Source organism: Gossypium arboreum, chromosome 3, assembly GCF_025698485.1.
Source record: "Gossypium arboreum isolate Shixiya-1 chromosome 3, ASM2569848v2, whole genome shotgun sequence".
In the NCBI taxonomy this organism is placed as follows: Eukaryota; Viridiplantae; Streptophyta; class Magnoliopsida; order Malvales; family Malvaceae; genus Gossypium; species Gossypium arboreum.
In genome coordinates, this window is record NC_069072.1 from 19,674,502 (window position 1) to 19,693,274 (window position 18,773).

Below are 18,773 nucleotides of genomic sequence, written 5' to 3' on the forward strand. Positions count from 1 at the left end.
ATAACTTTATCTTGGAAAATATTATGAGAAAATATATTTAATTTTAATAGTATACATATTTACAATAATTAATTAATTAATTTTATTTTATTTTCAAATTTCAATTATTTAAATTAATAAACTTTAACTTTTCAGGGTTATTTGACAAACATCAAGAAATAAAAATTAAATAAAAATTAAAGTTGAAACATCAAATAATTCATTCTAAAATTTTGGAAAAAAATAAATATTTGAAGTGGTGGAAGTTTTAGTTTTATCCATTTACAGACTGTCACGACAATGTTACCCACTCAGTCAAAATTGACGAAGCCGTACCTCTCCGAGCATAAAACAAGGAAGGAATAAAAAAGAAACTAAAAGAAAAGAAAGAAAGGTTGGTGCGTTGTCTTTCTTTCTATTGTTTGATTGCTAAGAAAAGTATCAATCAAGAGAAAGAACAAAGAAGAGGGAATTTGGAGTTTTTGATGATAAACTCGATGAGAATTCAGTTTTGAAATGGCTAGTCTTACTTGAGTTTGGGATATCGCCTAACCAACAACTCTTGTTTCAATAAGCTATACCGTTGAAACGTCACTTGCTTTTGGTTGGGGATCCAAGTTTGCTGTTGGTATCGACTCGGTACTGCCATCGGGGGGAGCTTGCTTCTCCTTATTTGCGCTTCTTCAAGCGCGCTTCATGACCATGATCTCTTGCCCCCTACTCTCTTTTGGATCTCGCTCGCAGATCCACGACAACACCCAACCAATTGCCAGCTTCCGTTTTGATTCTCGATGGATCCAACTTTTCGCCCCGCTGTCGTCATTGACAACGGTACTGGGTAGGTTTTTTCCTCTCCTTACTGAAATCGTTATAACTCTATGTTGACTGCTCAGAACCTGTTTGATAAAATTCCCCAGTTAATATTTTATTTCAGACTTAGTTTTTGAATTGTTCCCCCAACCTCTCGAATCGGTCTTTTTGCAGATATACTAAGATGGGATTTGCGGGTAATGTAGAACCGTGTTTTATTCAGCCAACAGTAGTAGCAGTTAACGAGTCGTTCCTAAATCAATCTAGAACTTCTTCCAAGTCAAACTGGTCAGCTCAGTATTCAGCTGGGGTAATGGCGGATCTTGATTTTTTCAGTGGAGATGAAGCACTGACGAAATCAAGATCGAGTAATGCTTATAACCTTACATATCCTATTAGAAATGGTCAAGTTTATAACTGGGATGCTATGGAACGGTATTGGCAGCAATGTATATTCAATTATTTACGGTGTGATCCTGAGGATCATTACTTTTTGTTGACTGAGAGTCCTCTTACTGCTCCTGAGAATCGAGAATATACAGGTGAAATTATGTTTGAGACGTTTAATGTTCCGGGGCTTTATATTGCTGTGAATTCCGTGCTTGCTTTAGCAGCTGGGTACACTACGTCTAAGGTTGGTAGCTAATTTCCTGAAGTATTTGTTCTTTTAGGGAATTCTCTGTTTTGGTTAGTTACTTAGTTGTATGTTAGATGGATCAGTTTGGGTCCTTGATATTTCATGATCATTATTATTTATTTTAATAAACTAAACCTTTTAACTCTATGTGTGAATATTGGTTTTAGGATGGTCACCTATCAATTTGATTTAAAGCCATTTACTGATTGACAATATTAATTATTACTGCCCCCAAAAATGGCTGAACCACCTCTCTCTTGAACTATTGTTTTAAGTTCTCAAGAGAATAGGTGATCTAGGGTGTCATAATATGACGATGTGCTATGAATAGACACTGATGGAGTATTTTGTAACCAATGGCGTTTTCTAGCAACTACAAAAGATTAGTATATACTTATCCAATCTTTATATTCAAATTACATTAAGCTTTAAGGTGGTTGTTAGCTTAAAAGTCTTTGCTAACTTCATCAAATATTTGTATTTTTGTATTTGATTATACATAAATGTACATGTGCTTGCCATATACTGTTTTCATGTGTTAAGATTTGTTTATTCTTTTTATTTTTAATTACTAGAGGGATTTGTGATGAAGCCATATACCTGTTGCTTATCATATTAGCATATGTCATGGGGTGTTTTGGATACATATGGTGGTGTAGTTTAAAGAACATGTCTCTCTTGAACTTAGCTGTATACCTACATTATTTTTCACAGATTTTCTTGCTAATCGTCCTTATGTATTAATTGCTTTCATTTAGATTAACCTACAGTTTTCTATAGTGTGAGATGACAGGAGTGGTGGTGGATGTTGGAGATGGGGCCACACATATTGTACCTGTTGCTGATGGTTATGTTATTGGGAGCAGCATTAAATCAATACCGATAGCTGGAAAAGATGTTACACTCTTCATACAACAGCTCATGCGGGTATTTTCTTTTCTCGACTCTCTACCCATTAATAAAAATGTAATTTCTGCTTCTTGTTGTTATGATGCTTTGATATGGATAGTTGTTTATTCAAAATTTCTAGTACTTCAAGTTATTTATATGTCCTGATGAGAAGTTATCCACTCTCATTAGTGCTATTCATCCTTACCTATGGATGGATTTTACTTAAGCACTTGCCTTTTAGATACCATGCTCTCAAGTACCCAGTCCTGGTTTGTGACTGTATCATCATCATCATTTGTCCTTCTGATTGCTACCTGAATGACCTTTTGCATTTTATTACCATTTGAAGAAATGCTAGACTTTAAATGTTGCCTCTTCTGGTAGTTATCATGTGCATGTTTGAATTGTCGATACGGAGATTGTAAAATAATTTATATATAATATTCTTGAATCATGCCTTTTGACACCATTATTCACAGGAAAGAGGAGAGAAAATTCCACCGGAGGACTCATTTGAAGCAGCTCGAAAAGTGAAGGAAATGTACTGCTATACATGTTCTGATGTGGTCAAGGTCATCTTCTATTTCTTTGGATTGTGATTTTGGAAAATTTTCTGGCACGACCCTTGGCCACATTATTTTTGCCCAGCTTGAGATACTGTAATTCAGTTTACAAGTTCTGACATTGCAATGGTAATTTGATAATCACTACAGGAGTTCAACAAGCATGACAAAGAACCTGGAAAATATATCAAACATTGGAGAGGCATTAGACCGAAGACTGGAGCACCATACTCCTGTGATATTGGTTATGAACGGTTTTTAGGCCCTGAGGTTTGTCCTCTTTTTCTCCTTTTTAACTCATTCCTCAAGTTTAAGATTACTGGAAGTTTTGGCATTTTTTCCATATTTATTTTGTATTTTTGTGGTTGGGGTTGGTCTAGGATAACTACTGCTAGAGTAACATGTCCTTGTGGGCCAAGTGAAGCACCTGGTTAGCTAACTCTTTCAAATGGCTGGACTCTTGGCTGCCTTATGAAGATTCTACTACTATAAATATGTTATATACACATATACATCTGAAACAATAGCAAGCAAGCAATGGTTTTCCCTGTTCATCAGATTTAGTCATAATGTTTTATCATCCTTTTCCTTATTGTCAATAATTAAGCTATACTCTCTAGGCCCTAGGGGTTTGGTCGCCTTGTAGCTGTCATTTCATGTCAACACTTTATTTGTTAAAAAGCAGATTCCTCCTGCTCCTTTTTCTGATCTGCCTATCCTAAAAATCTCTCTTTATATAGAAGCATGTATGTCCTAGCTGTGATATTGCTGACAATGTGTTGGTGTGTAAACCAACTACAACAAATTTTTTTACTTGTTATATGTTGGTTTCCATCAACAGAAACATAATTGTAGCTTATGGAGGTCAGAATACAAGTTCTTTTTTGCTTCTTCACTGCTTGTTAGATTTCTTAATTGAATGCTTTGTCTTTTTTTTTTTTTTTTCCTACTTTGGTGATGCAACTAGTTGATAATACATGCTGTTCAAGAAATAAGAAGTTGATTAACTTGCTGCTTATAAATTGCTTCTTGAGTCTTTTTGCTGATGTTACTGTATTGGTGGGTTTGACAGGTTTTCTTTAGTCCTGAGATCTACAGCAGTGATTTTACTACTCCCTTACCAGTTGTAATAGATAAGTGCATTCAGTCAGCACCAATTGACACCAGAAGAGCTTTGTATAAGGTTAAGTATTTATATGCCCTCTAGAAAAAGGCAAGCAGATTGCAAATTTTGGTTCTTAGGGAAGATAAATCTAAATGAAACAGTAAGAAGTATTATGTCATGCTCTTTACTTCTAGATAGAATAGGCTGTTTTTAGTTTAACTTTTATGGGATGATGTTCTTGAAATGTGATTTACTTTATTTTGAAAAGTGATTATTTTACTTTAAACTCTTGAATCAGTGTCTTGCTTTATTTGTTTGCTGATTGGAATTTGTTTTCTCAGATCCGTTCTGATTCTGATCTTTATATTTAAAGTCCTAGCTGTTTGGTTCCTACTCCTTTACCAAAAAGAGTTCTTAGCCTAGTTCCAATATAATGATAATGGCTTGTGACAGTTGTTGGTTAAATTGTTGATAATTACTAAGCAAACAAAGCTTGCAGTTAAATACATAAGACTGATGACTAAATTGAGAAAAGGGAATTTTTTGCCTTTTTGCCATATTTTTCAGTAAGTACTTTTAGTTGCCACTCTTTTTTCACTATTTAAATACTTTTCAGAATATAGTTTTATCTGGTGGATCCACCATGTTCAAAGACTTCCACAGAAGGTTGCAGCGGGATCTGAAAAAGATTGTTGATGCTCGAGTACTTGCGTCTGATACTCGGCTTGGTGGGGAAGTAAAAGTAAGGATATTTTTGCTTGTATTTTAATCCATTTTTATTTTAAACAGCTAATTGCTAATCCCTTGTGGGCCTTCACCTTCCAGGCACATCCTGTGGAAGTTAATGTAGTTAGTCATCCTATCCAAAGATTTGCGGTATGGTTTGGAGGTTCTGTACTTGCATCAACGCCTGAATTTTTTGCGGTATGATCCCTGCTCCTAAAGTCATTGTAGTCTCTTATTTCTATATAGGCTGCTGAATGGCTTTGAATTTAGCCATTATACTTGGCCGGTATTCTTGTTTGGTTGGCTTGTTAATTGTCCAATATGCTTGCCATTAGTATTGTGTTATTTCATCAAACTTAATTGTTAAAACGCTAAATTTTGGATTTTGGCTGAAAGTCTCCTAACCTTCCCTACATGCAGGCATGTCACACAAAAGCAGAATATGAGGAATATGGAGCCAGCATTTGCCGTACAAATCCTGTTTTTAAGGGTATGTATTGAGGAAAATATCTGTTTGTCAGCTGATTATTGAAAAAAGCATTATCTGATAATGCTCAAGTGCGTAACTTGCTATTTCCACTGTCATCTTGCACATCAAGTTAATTCCCTCATTCCGGCTTTGCTTGGTGCTTGTGTGTATTTGCTGTAAGAGGTGGTATAAAACATGGTAACCAGTCTCAATTGCAGTGGTTAAGAAAGAGAAGTTCATTCTTTAATTTGGAGTTAAAAAGGGTCCTCACAGTCGCCTCGGAATATCAGATATAAATCTGAGGAGCTGAATTCCATTTACAATGTTTAGCTTACTTAGGGATGTGATAGAGATTTTACAAAGTTTAGGTACATTTTCTGTTATAAAGCAAAATTGGAGTAGTAATTTTGATCTAAGAAATTTATTTTCTGACATTCTTGTAATTGATATTAGTCCTTCGTTTGGTATAATAATATTAATCGAGATGTTAGCAAATATGGTTTGTGTACTGTGGGAAGCAGTAAATGTGCAGACTAGGTACAATAATGATGTTTTCATCCTTTTCTGAATATGGGATTTATATCCTTTCCATTTTCCAAGTATATTGTCTTTGTTGCATGCTAAGGAACATTATTATATTGGTGAATGTGTTTGTCATGAAATCAAAAGCTCAAAAACACTATTTAAGGGAGGATGAGTGGTTTTTGAGCTTTACTGAACTCTAAAACGAGGAACACTTGTTAAAAACCAAAGATTTAATTATTTCTACTTTCAATTTGCTGTTTCTAACCCCAATGCTTTTGCTTGAATTGTTAACCAAAGTAGGGCTTATTATTTTATAACTAGTGCTTGTTTCTTAATAAAATTGTCGTATTTTATATAGAATATAAAGGGGATTGAGATTTTATGCTTATGGTAACGAAAATTAAAACACTAAAGAATTCATATTACATGGACTAATCAATTATTATTATTTTACTATATTTTAAATGAAAATGGGAACCTTATTTTGAAATCCAAAAATTCATATAAGTTTCCTATTTATGTATATATATTCATTAGTTTTATTCATAAACAAATACAAGCAGCTGCCTTTGCAATCCTCAATTTTACCAGACTAAGAAATTAATGTAGAAGTACAAATTATGGATAATAAGACCCTTTTTCGAGGTTTACTACTTAGATTGAGACGAAGCTAATTTAGAAGACGAAGTAGGTAGCAATGGCAGCTGCCCCAGTGAGAGCAGCTGCCCCAACGGCGGAGACACCTGTGGTAGTTGCATCACTAGAAGGAGCAGGAGCCATACTTTTAGCTTCCTGCTCACTGCCAAGAGGGGCAGCAACAGCGTCATTAGAAGCACCAGGGGAGGATGCACCTGCTCCATCATCAGTGTTGCCGATGGTATCATCATCGGGTACTGGGACTGAAGATGGTGCTTTAGAAGCCGTATTGGCGGCGGAAACCAACCCGACAAGAGCGATTAAGACCAAAGCAAGAACAAAGCTTTGGCGTGCCATTATTGATATTGGTGGGGTACGTGTGAAGGAAGAGAACAAGAAGCTGTAATTAAAAAGAAATGGGGTGGTGATGTTCTCTAAGGGTTGGTTATATGAATGGAAAATTTATACCCGCACAATTACGGAGGAGGAGTGGGAGAGGTTTATAAAGCCTTCAATTTGGCCAAAAATAGGGCAGTGCTTCAACGCAAAGCACGGCTTCCTAGTTCACGTCCATTTCCGATGATTCTGGAAAACCATGCATATTTTGTTGCATTACAACTTGTTTTTATTAATTAAATCCTTTTCTTTCATTTTTTCTATTTCATTTCATTACCCAATGTCTTATGACTTAAAAACACTGATATCATTATCCTACAAGGGAATTTTATTTAAAAGAAATAAATTATTTTAAAATCATAATAATTTGTGACTATGATAGTCTTACTAACAATACGGAATGTTATCATAAGATATGGAACCCATATTTAGGGGCGAATCTAGGGGTTGGCAAGGCCTCTGGCTCCTTAAAATGGAAAAGGGAGAAAATTTTCTATTTTGGCCTTTTAAAGTTTTTAAAATTTTAAATTAATAAAGATAAAATTACTCTTTGGTTCTCCTAAAATAATAAATTTTTATTTAATTCTTTAAGAATTATATTTTACTATCATAAAAATTATAATTTAATTTTGTCCCTTAAAAATTTTCGACTTCGCCATGCACATCTTATTTGAATTAATCAACTCATTAATTTAATTTATGTGAAGGTTAGATTTAATGTTGCAATATGGGTTTCAACAAAAAAAATCTTTTATTAAATTATCTTTATATTAAATCGTTTAGTATTTCAAAATAGATAATAAATATAAGGTTTAATTGTAAAAACAACCAAATAAATTTGCACAAAATCTTTGATAAGAAAGTCACTGTTTTTGAAAACTTTGAAATGTTTGAATTTCACAAGGGCTTATCACCATTTTAATTAGGGCTTAATAACTAATCGTTTGAGGATCATTCAAATTTAACATATAAGCTGATAAGATAAATGTTATTTAAGTTTGAATTATATATATGAATTAAAGTTGTCGACTAGCTTACTTAGGTACGAGGTTTGAATGCTTTATTTTGTTCGTAGGATAATTTTCTTGGGTAGTTTCTCCTTGATATTGTAAGTTTTTTCGGAGAGGTTTCTTACTCACTTATATATGAGGATATTTGAGTAGAGTGAGTGTAAATAATTGCACATGAATGAGGTTACTTTTACCTTGTGTTAAATAGGTTGATTGTTTCGCTTCTGTATCTTCCAAAAGGAAAAAAGATTTCTGAGAGCTGTTTCCTAGATCCGAAAGAGAGTACTTGGGTTCTCCCAATAACTAAAAAGTGTATCATGCCTGAATCTAATCGGGATTGCGGTGGTGGAGTTACTGGATCGGAAAAAAAAAAAGGGATTCTAGTTGTAAGATATCTAATAAAACCGTCGCTGGAATTGAAATCTCATTCAAAGAGAAAAATATCAAATATCTGAAGTTTCTTTTTGTATATTATATGGATGATTCGATCCGCAAGGACCATGATTGGGAATTGTTTGATTGTCTTTCTCCGAGTAAGAGGCGAAACATAATCAACTTGAACTCAGGATAGCTATTCAAAATTTTAGTGAAAGACTGGATTTGTTATCTCATGTTTGCTTTTCGTGAAAAAATACCAATTGAAGTGGAAGGTTTCTTCAAACAACAAGGAGCGGATCAACTATTCAATCAAATGATATTGAGCATGTTTCCCATCTCTTCTTGAGAGGCAAATGGGCTATTTCTTTGCAAAATTGTGCTCAATTTCATATGTGACAATTCCACCAAAAACTCTTCGTTAGTTGGGGGAAGAATCCACACAAATCAGATTTTTTGAGGAACATATCGAGAGAGAATTGGATTTGGTTAGAAAATGTACAGTTGGTAAACATGGATCTATTTTTTAGCAAGGTACAGAATGTTTCGTCAAATATTCAATATGATTCACAAGATCTGGTTTTGTTCAAGTAACGGATTCTCGCCAATTGAAAGGATCTTCTGATCAATCCAAAGATCGTTTTGATTCCATTAGTAATGAGGATTTGAAATATCACACATTGATCAATCAAAGAGAGATTCAACAACTAAAAGAAAGATCGATTCTTTGGGATCCTTCCTTTCTTCAAACGGAACGAACAGAGATAGAATCGGACCGATTCCTTAAGTGCCTTTTTGGATATTCCTCAATGTCCCAGCTATTCACGGAACGTGAAAAGCGGATGAATAATCATCTGCTTCTGGAAGAAATCGAAGAATTTCTTGGGAATCCTACAAGATCCATTCGTTCTTTTTTCTTTGATAAGTGGTTAGAACTTCATCTAGGTTCGAACCCTACTGAGAGGTCTACTAGAGATCAAAAATTGTTGAAGAAAGAACAAGATGTTCCTTTTGTCCCTTCCAAACGACTGAAAAATAAAGAAATAGTTAATATATTCAAGATAATTACGTATTTACAAAATACCGTCTCAATTCATCCTATTTCATTAGATCCGGGATGTGATATGGTTCCGAAGGATGAACTAGGTAGTTCCAATAAGATTTCATTCTTGAACAAAAATCCTTTTTTTGATTTATTTCATCTATTCTATGACCAGAATAGGAGGGGATACACGTTACACCACGATTTTGAATCAAAAGAGAGATTTCAAGAAATGGCAGATCTGTTCACTCTATCAATAATCGAGCCGGATCTGGTGTATTATAAGGGATTTGTCTTTTCTATTGATTCCTACAGATTGGATCAAAAATAATTCTTGAATGAGGTATTCAACTCTAGGGATGAATCGAAAAAGAAATATTTATCGGCTCTACCTCCTATTTTTTATGAAGAAAATGAATCTTTTTATCGAAGGATAAAAAAATGGGTCCAGATCTCCTGCGGGAATGATTTGGAAGATCCAAAACCAAAAATAATGGGATTTGCTAGCAACAACATAATGGAGGTAGTCAATCAAGATAGATTGATCCAAAATCTGATTCAAATCCAATATAACACCTATAGGTACATAAGAAATGTATTGAATCAATTCATTAAAAAGAATCGATCCGATCGCAACTTCAAATATGGAATTCAAAAGGATCAAATAGGAAATGATACTCTAAATCATAGAACTATAATGAAATATACTATCAACCAAAATTTATCGAATTTGAAAAAGAGTTAGAATAAATGGTTCTATCCTCTTATTTTGATTTCTCTGACCGAGAGATCCATGAATCAAGATCCTAATGCATATAGATACAAATAGTCCAATGGGAGCAAGAATTTTCAGGAGCATTTGGAACATTTTGTTTTTGAGCAGAAGAGCCGTTTTCAAGTAGTGTATGATCGATTACGTAGTAATCAATATTCGATTAATTGGTTTGAGGTTATCGACAAAAAAGATTTGTCTAAGTCACTTTATTTCTTTTTGTCCAAGGTACTTCTCTTTTTGTCCAAGTTTCTTCTCTTTTTGTCTAACTTACTTCCTTTTTTCTTTGTGAGTTTCGAGAATATCCCCATTCATAGGTCTGAGATCTAAATCTATGAATTGAAAGGTCTGAATAATCAACTTTGCAATCAATGGTTAGAATCAATAGGTCTTCAAATCATTCATTTGAAAAAATTGAAACTTTTCTTATTGGATGATCATAATACTTCTCAAAAATCGAAATTCTTGATCAACGGAGGAACAATATCACTATTTTTGGCCAATAAGATACCAAAGTGGATGATTGACTCATTGCATACTAGAAATAATTGCAGAAAATCTTTTGATAACATGGACTCCTATTTTTCAATGATATCCCATGTTCAAGAAAATTGGAAAAAAGATTATTAGTACTGTTAAGGATTAGACCTTTGACATATCAATTATTGTTTTTGGTGAGAATTTTATTAGCAAAATTAAGAGAGAAAATCTTTGTCAAAGATAACCCTTTAAGAAATATAAGTGGTAGGAGGCTTGGACACAAACTAGCATACTTTAAAGTGGTGACATGTATAATGGACCATTGTACAATTAGACAAGTTTCACACCAATGGTGAAATAGAATGTAAAGAATATATACTCATTGGTGTGTTACCACACCATTTAGATAAGAAGCTGTGAAATTGGCGAACCATACTACACCACATCACACCCCCTAATTTTTACCGGAGCAGGAATCTTGAATTGCTAAAAACATTCCTTGTGCTGTATCCATTGTTTTCATAAACTTTAACATAAATATGGGTTAACTCGCCTTAAATTCCTCAAATTTGAAACCCAAAACCATTTCACCTAAAATATTCAAATCTAGAATAATATCATAAGTCGAAAGCCATCAAATCTTAAAATAATTCAAATTCATAGTAATTAAATGAAAAGCTTACAAACTTAATTTTAATATTCTAAATTCAAAATAATTCAAATGAGAATTAACTCAAAATTTATAGTTTAAATCGATGTTACCAAATTCAACTATTCCATAACCAATACAAGGAATCCAATTTATCCATCCATTTTCCTTTTGACTAAAATAACTCGGAATTATGTTGTTGCCACATTATATAAAAACTAAATTATAAATTTATGTATTCTTCAAAAATTTGATATATTTTAAAAATTCGGTGATTCACTTAAATTTGAAAATATTTTAAGCCCAAAGCTACCGAATTTGATTACATATTTTAACCAAATTATAAGTAAACATAACAAAAAGAAAGCTTGTCTCCCTACCCTTCCACCATGTCTTACGCAGCCTGTAGCATTCTTTGCTTGAACAAAACTTAGATTAGATGATCTGTAATTATATAGTTTTTAGTTTGGGTCTTAAATATCTTACAAGGCTACAAACAGCAAAGCAATCTCATGGACAAATAAATTAAAAAAAAGAAGAAGAAGCAATTACTACAAGAAAACAAACCTCTCATATCCTATTTATGGATGGGGTGATAGACAGGTAGTATCATTTATGGTGACTGATATTGTCGGAGACGTGTCGTTTATGGTTGCCCGTGAAATGGTGTCGGTCGAAGCTAAAGGATATACTCCTTCCTTCCTAATTTCCTATATAAATAAATAAAAACCCACAAAAGATAAAAAAAGTCCCAGAACTCGCAACTTTGTCAAGGGAACCAACAAGCAGTCGACATAAATATAAGCAAAAATATACAAGTCTTAATTATTAAAGGAAAATAAAGCCTTTTCCCCTTCCACTACGATACTCCCACCACTGTGTCACTGCACCACCCCATGTGACCAAAACTAATATGAATCAATAATGAGTAATTTCATTGATAGAACTCAACTTTCAATTTATCAAACACTTCTTTCAGCTCTTTTTTCTGGTTTCACAGAAGCAGGCTGATTCAGTATTTGTACACTTATATTATACATCTTCCAAACTTAACAATACAACATTATTTCACCAATATACAGAAACATGAATTCTGCCTTCTTTTTAATTACAATTTGGGATAATTTTCATGTTCCAGCCTTTTTATCTTTATTCCTATTAGCCATTTCACTAGCAATGCGACCCCTTCTTGCAAACGAGTGCACCCGCTCCTGCTGTGAGTGAGCTCACCAGTGATGACGGCCTCGCACCCAAGCTCGACGCCTTGGCATAACTTGAAGAAGCCCCGGTTCCGGATGCGGTGAAGAAGGCTCCATTCAACATCAAATCCCCTTCTGATCTCCAATTCCAATGCTTCCATTGATTTTGCGGCGCATCCTCATGTTTTGTCACCTGAATTTTATTTAGCACATAATAATATGTTAGTTTAAAGCTTACCCCTCTCTCCCCCAGTTTCTATATTGGAACCACTTAATGATATAATTGTATAGACCTCTTTGTTGTCTGCATCATTTGGTGCAAGAAATCTATTGCCTTGGCTGTTGATTGTAGGATCAGCACTGCCACCGATTGCATACATTTCCCAGTGCGTGTAATCATTGTTCACCACGTGAAAGTATCCATGCCTACATCTGCATAAGTGATAAGTTAATATATGTGTATATACATAGAGAGAGAGAGATTCAGGTTAATCATCGACTGTAAGTATATATATATTTTTTACCTAGGCATTCTTTGTACAAGGCCTTCTCCAAAGTGATTAAAGGCAATGGTGACTTGCATGTTCTTATCTTGTTTGTAAGTGTCACTATGTCCCAATAGCATGACCTTGTTATGATGGGTCAAGTAATTGTTAGAAATGGTGATGGCGGTGGATCCATGAATGGCGTCGATCAGCCCATCGTTGCAGTTAGACAAAGAGCAATGGTCCACCCAAACATGACTGCCTCCGAAAATCGATACCCCGTCCCCGTCCGATATCGTCCTCCAGCCGTAATGGGTAGGAGAGTCCCTCACATAAGCATTCCCTCCTCTCTTGCAATCATGAATGTTGATCCCATGGATTATGATGTTGGTCACGTACTGAACAGTAATGCATGGCCCACCGGAAATGTGGACGCTGACGCCTCGGCCGTCGATGGTCTTGAACGAGTTCATAAGCAATTCTTCCTTCAACTTGATGGTCATGTCACGAGCGAAAATGATCCATAAAGGTTCATCTTGGATGACAGCATATCGAAGGGTTCCAGGTTTAGGATTAACAGGGTCATGGTCACTAGGGTCAGTCACCACATATATTTTCCCATCTCTCCCACCAATGGCATGCTTGCCGAACCCAATGGCGCAATCGGCTAGCTTCTGACGGTTCTTCTCCCAATGATGGTCGCACCGCCAGCAATCATCGATGGGATTGCCGGTTCCACATGAGAGAAACCCCAAGCTCCTCCTCGCCATAGTAGCATTTCTTATGCTCCTGCAGTATAGAAAATTAAGCCAAAAAGGAATTAACGAAAATGATTCAGTATTTCATAATCGGCATTGATGAAAGATATTGAAGTACAGGAAATTAATGCATACTCATTGACTTGTTGGACTACTTGCTCGGGGTCCTGAACAGGTGAGGAGAAAACAAATGTGGGAGCCAAGAGAGGGAAAAGCAGTAGAAAGGACAATGGGATTGCCATTATAGCTTTCTTTTTATTGCTTAATAAAGTGTGGGAATGTACAAAGGGAGAGAAATTCTGAGAAACTGAGATCAAAGGAGGGCTTTTTATAATGAGGGATAAAGCAGGGGATAGATAGAACATACAGAATAGCTTTAATTTTTAATTAAATAACTTTATTATTTAATTCAAATGTACTTTTTATTTTCAAATAAAACCTTCATCGGAGAAGCTGAATACTTAATCAAGCTTTTTTACCTCTCAGAGCACAAAAAAATAAAATTAATAATGGAAATGGTATTGCAATCAAATTAATTACTAAAATAATATATTTCGAAGAGTATTTATTGGTGTGACAAGGTGGTGGCATCATCCATTTTTTTTCCAACATTATCAAGTTATCATTAGGCCATAATAAGGTTTAAAAAAATTATATTTTATTGGTAGTGCCAACTTATACAGCGACACTGGTATGATGTAGAACTTGATACAATAAAAATAATTTTAATGAGTGGAGGGTGAAAGTCAGGCTGCACCACTGTTGTAAAAGAAATACTAACCCGTGACTGAGAAGCAAAAAACGGGGATAGAATTAGACATGGGGAAGTAGAAATTAGGCAGCATTGATTTGATCACCTGCAGCGAACGTGACCCGACAATTAAGGGTCTTTTTTTTTTTTTTTCTTCCTCAGCCCTAAATTTTACACCCAATTTCCCCATTTTTCCCTTAACCTTATATATATAACTTGGTACCCTGCTTCACTGTGTGTTAAAGAAATAGGGCTTGGTAGTTTAGGGTTAGGGAGGAGTGAGTGTTTGTGCTGGAAAGAAAGGAAGCACCCTAGCACGCATATTTTCTATTTTTTCTAATTATTAATTTTTTATTTAGTTTTTACTTAATTAATATAAAAATTATTAAATACTGAAATGGTATGGCAAAAATTGTTTGAGACTTTCATGACTTTTTTTTGTAATTATTATTTGTTAGATATTTTGAGCATTAAATTTTTACATTTTAATATTTTTGGGTTGAAAATTTATTATGTAATATTATTTGAATGGATTATATATATATATGTTGAATTTTTTGTATGTATAGTAAGATAATATTTTATTTTATAATAATAATGGTTTTTCAGTAAAACAATTTAATATTTGTGGTATGTATAACAAAAATAATTTTAGTTTTATAATAATATTTTGTGAATAAAACAATTTAGTGTTTTTGGTATGTATAATAAAATAATAATTTTATTTTTATAATATTTTTCTTGATTAAAGCAGTTTAGTATTTTTGGGAGAAGAGTTTGTGTTGAAAGAAACCACCAGTAAGCAGGAATGTGTTTTATATATTTTTGTAATAATAATTTTGAAAATTTGTTTTATAATCTACATCTGCTTTGATTTTGTATTATGTTTTTGTCAAGTGATACCAAAAAATATTATAGCAAACCGTTTATTTCGTAATTAATTTGTAGGGTGATTAATTTTGTATTTTTAATTTTTTATTATTAGGATAAAAAAGTTGTTTTTGGCATACAAGAAAAGCATGTTTAGGAATAAAAAAAAGTTGAAGTTCATTGATAATAGTTTGTGGTGAAAGAGGGTTATTTTAGCTATGCATACATGCATGCTTTTGTATATATTATTATGATATATCATATTTATATATTTATTTATTTATTTGCATTGGTAACATAGGGTTTTTTTATTGTTCTAAAATTAACCGGTCATTTGAGAGAATTTCAAACTTTAATTTTTTAAGTTAAAAAATTTTACATAATTCAAATTTAAGTCATTTTACCCAAAAAGGCCCTTTAAAAAATATAATTACGGAAATGGATCGTTTTTTGAGTTATTTACCGGATTAGGCCATTTTCCACGAAAACACGTCCACGTAAGCGCGATTTAGTGTCCACGTCAGCAAAACGCTTCCCTGGGGGAGCACTTTGTCCACGTCAGCAAAAAAACACGTCCTTGAGAGCGCACTTTGCTGACGTGGACAAAACGCTCCCCAAGGGAAGCGTTTTGCTCGTGTAACGGTAAAAAAATTTGACTATTGGCTTCCAACGGTCTAAAAACAAACTATAAAACCCCCCAAATCATTTTTTCACACAAATCTCTCACAATTTCTATAATTCTCTCAAAATTCCTTTCCCTTTATTTATTTTTCACACAATTCTCTCATAATTCTCAATATTCTTTCAATATTCCCTTCAAAAATCTATCAAATTTCACTGAAATTTTCTCAAAATTCTATCAAATTTCTTTGTTTAAAATTTTTGAATTTAATTTTTTTAAATTAAAAAATCCGATCGTGTTAGCAATGGCTGGAGAATTAATCTGTCTCGATAATAAGCACATCTCCGTTGATCAAATGACAATGGTAAGTGATAATTTTAAATTTTCAATACTATTGATATTTTTTAATTTATGCAAATTTAATTAAATTTGCAATACTATTTGATATTTTATTCATTTATACAATTATAATTACAATTTCAATACTGCTTGATTTTTTTTCATTTATGATGTTTGCATTAATTAAGCAATTTTAATTAATTTTTGTTTTATAAATTTTTATAATAGTCTGTAGATCGGGTGTTGCAATGCTACATCCATAATATGTTTGGTCCTCCATCGCCATTGATCGAGAATTACTTGCAGGAAGTGAGATTTTGGCACGTGGCCACGATAAGCCGGGGGTGCAAGTTGGACCCAAAACTAATCAGTACATTGATAGAGAGGTGGAGACCTGAGACGCACACTTTTCATCTTCCATGCGGAGAGTGTACTATCACTCTGGAAGACGTGCATTTGGAATTGGGATTGCCGGTGGATGGGTACGCAGTCACTAAGTCCACATCATCTACTGATTGGGGACCCGTATGCTACGAGCTTTTGGGTGCTATACTGGATAATATTAACGGAGGTCTGATCGAGATGGGATGGTTACGAGACACATTCCCAGAGCCGAATAATGATTTGACTGAACTCAAAAGAATATGATATGCTCGGGCATACATTCTTGAGATGATTGGAGGTTATCTGATGCTGGACTTGTCACAAGACCTCGTACATTTAAGATGGCTGTTGAAACTCGTAGATTTTAGAGCAGCTGGTGAATTGAGTTGGGGGATCTGCCATGTTGGCAACATTGTACAAGGAAATGTGCGGGGCGACGTGACCGAACAAAGCCAAAATAGGAGGTTGCTTATCACTACTGCAATCATGGGTACAGTTTCGCTTTCCATTTTTACGTCCTCAAGTGGACCACCTATATACATTTCCACTCATAACGAGGTAAGTTTTATATTAGATTTTATAATTATTACGTAGATTTAGAATATAATTTTATGCTAAAAATTTATTTAATTAGGTGGAACCATTCGGCGAGTTATGTTGGAATACTTACCTCTCTCGAAGATATACGGCTTCTATTAGATCAACGATCAGAAGCAGAAGTAAGTATTAAATAAAATAGTCATTTTGTATTTAGTATTTAGTATTATGTATTATGTATTATATATATAAGTAATATTTTTATCATGTTCATACAGTTTCAATGGATACCATACGAGGATTCGGCAATTTGGGCAGTAATTCCGGATGAATTCCTTCAAAATCCAAACGTTTGGCATGTAAAGGTCCCATTGGTGAACTATGCTATCGTGGAGATGCACCAGTCAGATAGAGTATTGCGACAATTTGAATTCTGACAACCGATTCCTGTGGCACCCGAGGTGTTTGATGATGAGCACAAAGTCGACTTACGACAACTACATACGGATTGGCCGAGATTCTGGTCACACTATATCGAAATATGGGAAAATCGATATGATTATATACCTACTCAGGAACTGATCATCGTTCCAGAGTTAGCGTGCGTATCGGAATACATGCATGGTTTAGGATCCATGGCAAGCCATATTTATTGCCAGAAGAGGAGAGGCGACGACAAATTCGTGCCCAAAGAGAACGACAAGGCCCTTTAAATCCAAAAAGAAGGGACGATAACGCATGCCCATCAACAGCGCCCACACAATCATCAGGCCCAACAGTTCAACCGACCACACCCACATCATAGCCTTTTTAGATTATGTCAGGTGCGTATCCTAGCCCTTATATGTATCCTAACCCTTATATGTTTCCTTTTCCTAACCCTATGGCAGGTTGGAATCCATGGCCCAGTTCATCTCCGTTCTCAATTACTCCAAGTCAACCTTCGATCTATAGGCCGCCATCGCATGAAGGATCACACGAGGTACTATCAAGGAACTCTTTTTTCTACCAATCCCCATTACCTTACGGGATTCAAACACCTCCGCCATGGGTGATGCAAACACCGCCGCAATCATTATTCTATCAAGGTGGGTTACCCTCCCAACACCCACAACCAGATCCCTTGTAGGAGGAACCACAACCCTCACCAGAAGCTGATCGACTGAGGAATCAAGCATGGACCCGTCGGCGACCCCCATGTGGCACTAATTCCGACCGCCACGGACATTGATTTTTTTAATATATTTGTACAAACTTTTTATATTGTTTCATTTAATAAAAATAAAAGTTCTTTTGAATAAGAAAATTGTAATACAACATAGTTTCATTTAAGAAAATATAAATAATACAAAATAATTTTTTACGACAGCTATCAACTATTTCGATTTGGACATGATCTATTTGTATGGCCAGGTTCCTACACCATCCGCACAACTTCTGATGATTGGTTGTTTCTTGGATATCCATATTGGTACGTATTCTAGTAGAGCAAGGTCGACCCTTTGGTTTGCGACGCAATTCTCTATCTGGTAATAGCTTAAACGGAGCAAGCGATACAAGCGGCCACTTACGTTCATTTGAGACAGGTGGGAATACGTGTCTCCACACGTTGTACATGGTTTCTAGTTTGTACACTTTATCGACGTAGCTCATGGGATCTAGACGAAGACTCTGACAAGCTGCAATTATATGAGCGCATGGATAACGAAGTACGTCGAACCTTCCACAGTAGCAAGTCCTATTTCTGAAGTGTACACGATATT

General features: G+C 34.7%; 3 protein-coding genes across 3 annotated transcripts; 1 reads left to right on the top strand and 2 right to left on the bottom strand.

The window, feature by feature from the left end:
- The first annotated feature begins 262 nt into the window (after positions 1-262).
- LOC108476295 (actin-related protein 3) lies at positions 263-5,675 on the top strand. The gene is made up of 9 exons (XM_017778467.2): positions 263-817; positions 964-1,423; positions 2,207-2,353; positions 2,797-2,889; positions 3,031-3,150; positions 3,953-4,063; positions 4,602-4,727; positions 4,811-4,909; positions 5,132-5,675. Exons 1-9 carry the CDS (start codon positions 771-773, stop codon positions 5,210-5,212), a joined length of 1,284 nt encoding a protein of 427 aa, XP_017633956.1. The 5' UTR covers positions 263-770; the 3' UTR covers positions 5,213-5,675.
- Positions 5,676-6,380: 705 nt separating this feature from the next.
- On the bottom strand, positions 6,381-6,698 carry LOC108474924 (anther-specific protein BCP1-like). Its single transcript, XM_017776955.1, has one exon. The coding sequence runs from the start codon at positions 6,696-6,698 to the stop codon at positions 6,381-6,383; it is 318 nt and encodes a 105-aa protein (XP_017632444.1).
- A 5,281-nt stretch (positions 6,699-11,979) lies between these two features.
- LOC108474619 (probable pectate lyase 5) lies at positions 11,980-13,969 on the bottom strand. Its single transcript, XM_053025555.1, has 4 exons — positions 13,643-13,969; positions 12,789-13,538; positions 12,558-12,696; positions 11,980-12,457 (listed from the first exon to the last, which is right to left on the bottom strand). The coding sequence occupies exons 1-4, from the start codon at positions 13,870-13,872 to the stop codon at positions 12,236-12,238; spliced, it is 1,341 nt and encodes a 446-aa protein (XP_052881515.1). The 5' UTR covers positions 13,873-13,969; the 3' UTR covers positions 11,980-12,235.
- Between the last annotated feature and the right edge of the window lie 4,804 nt (positions 13,970-18,773).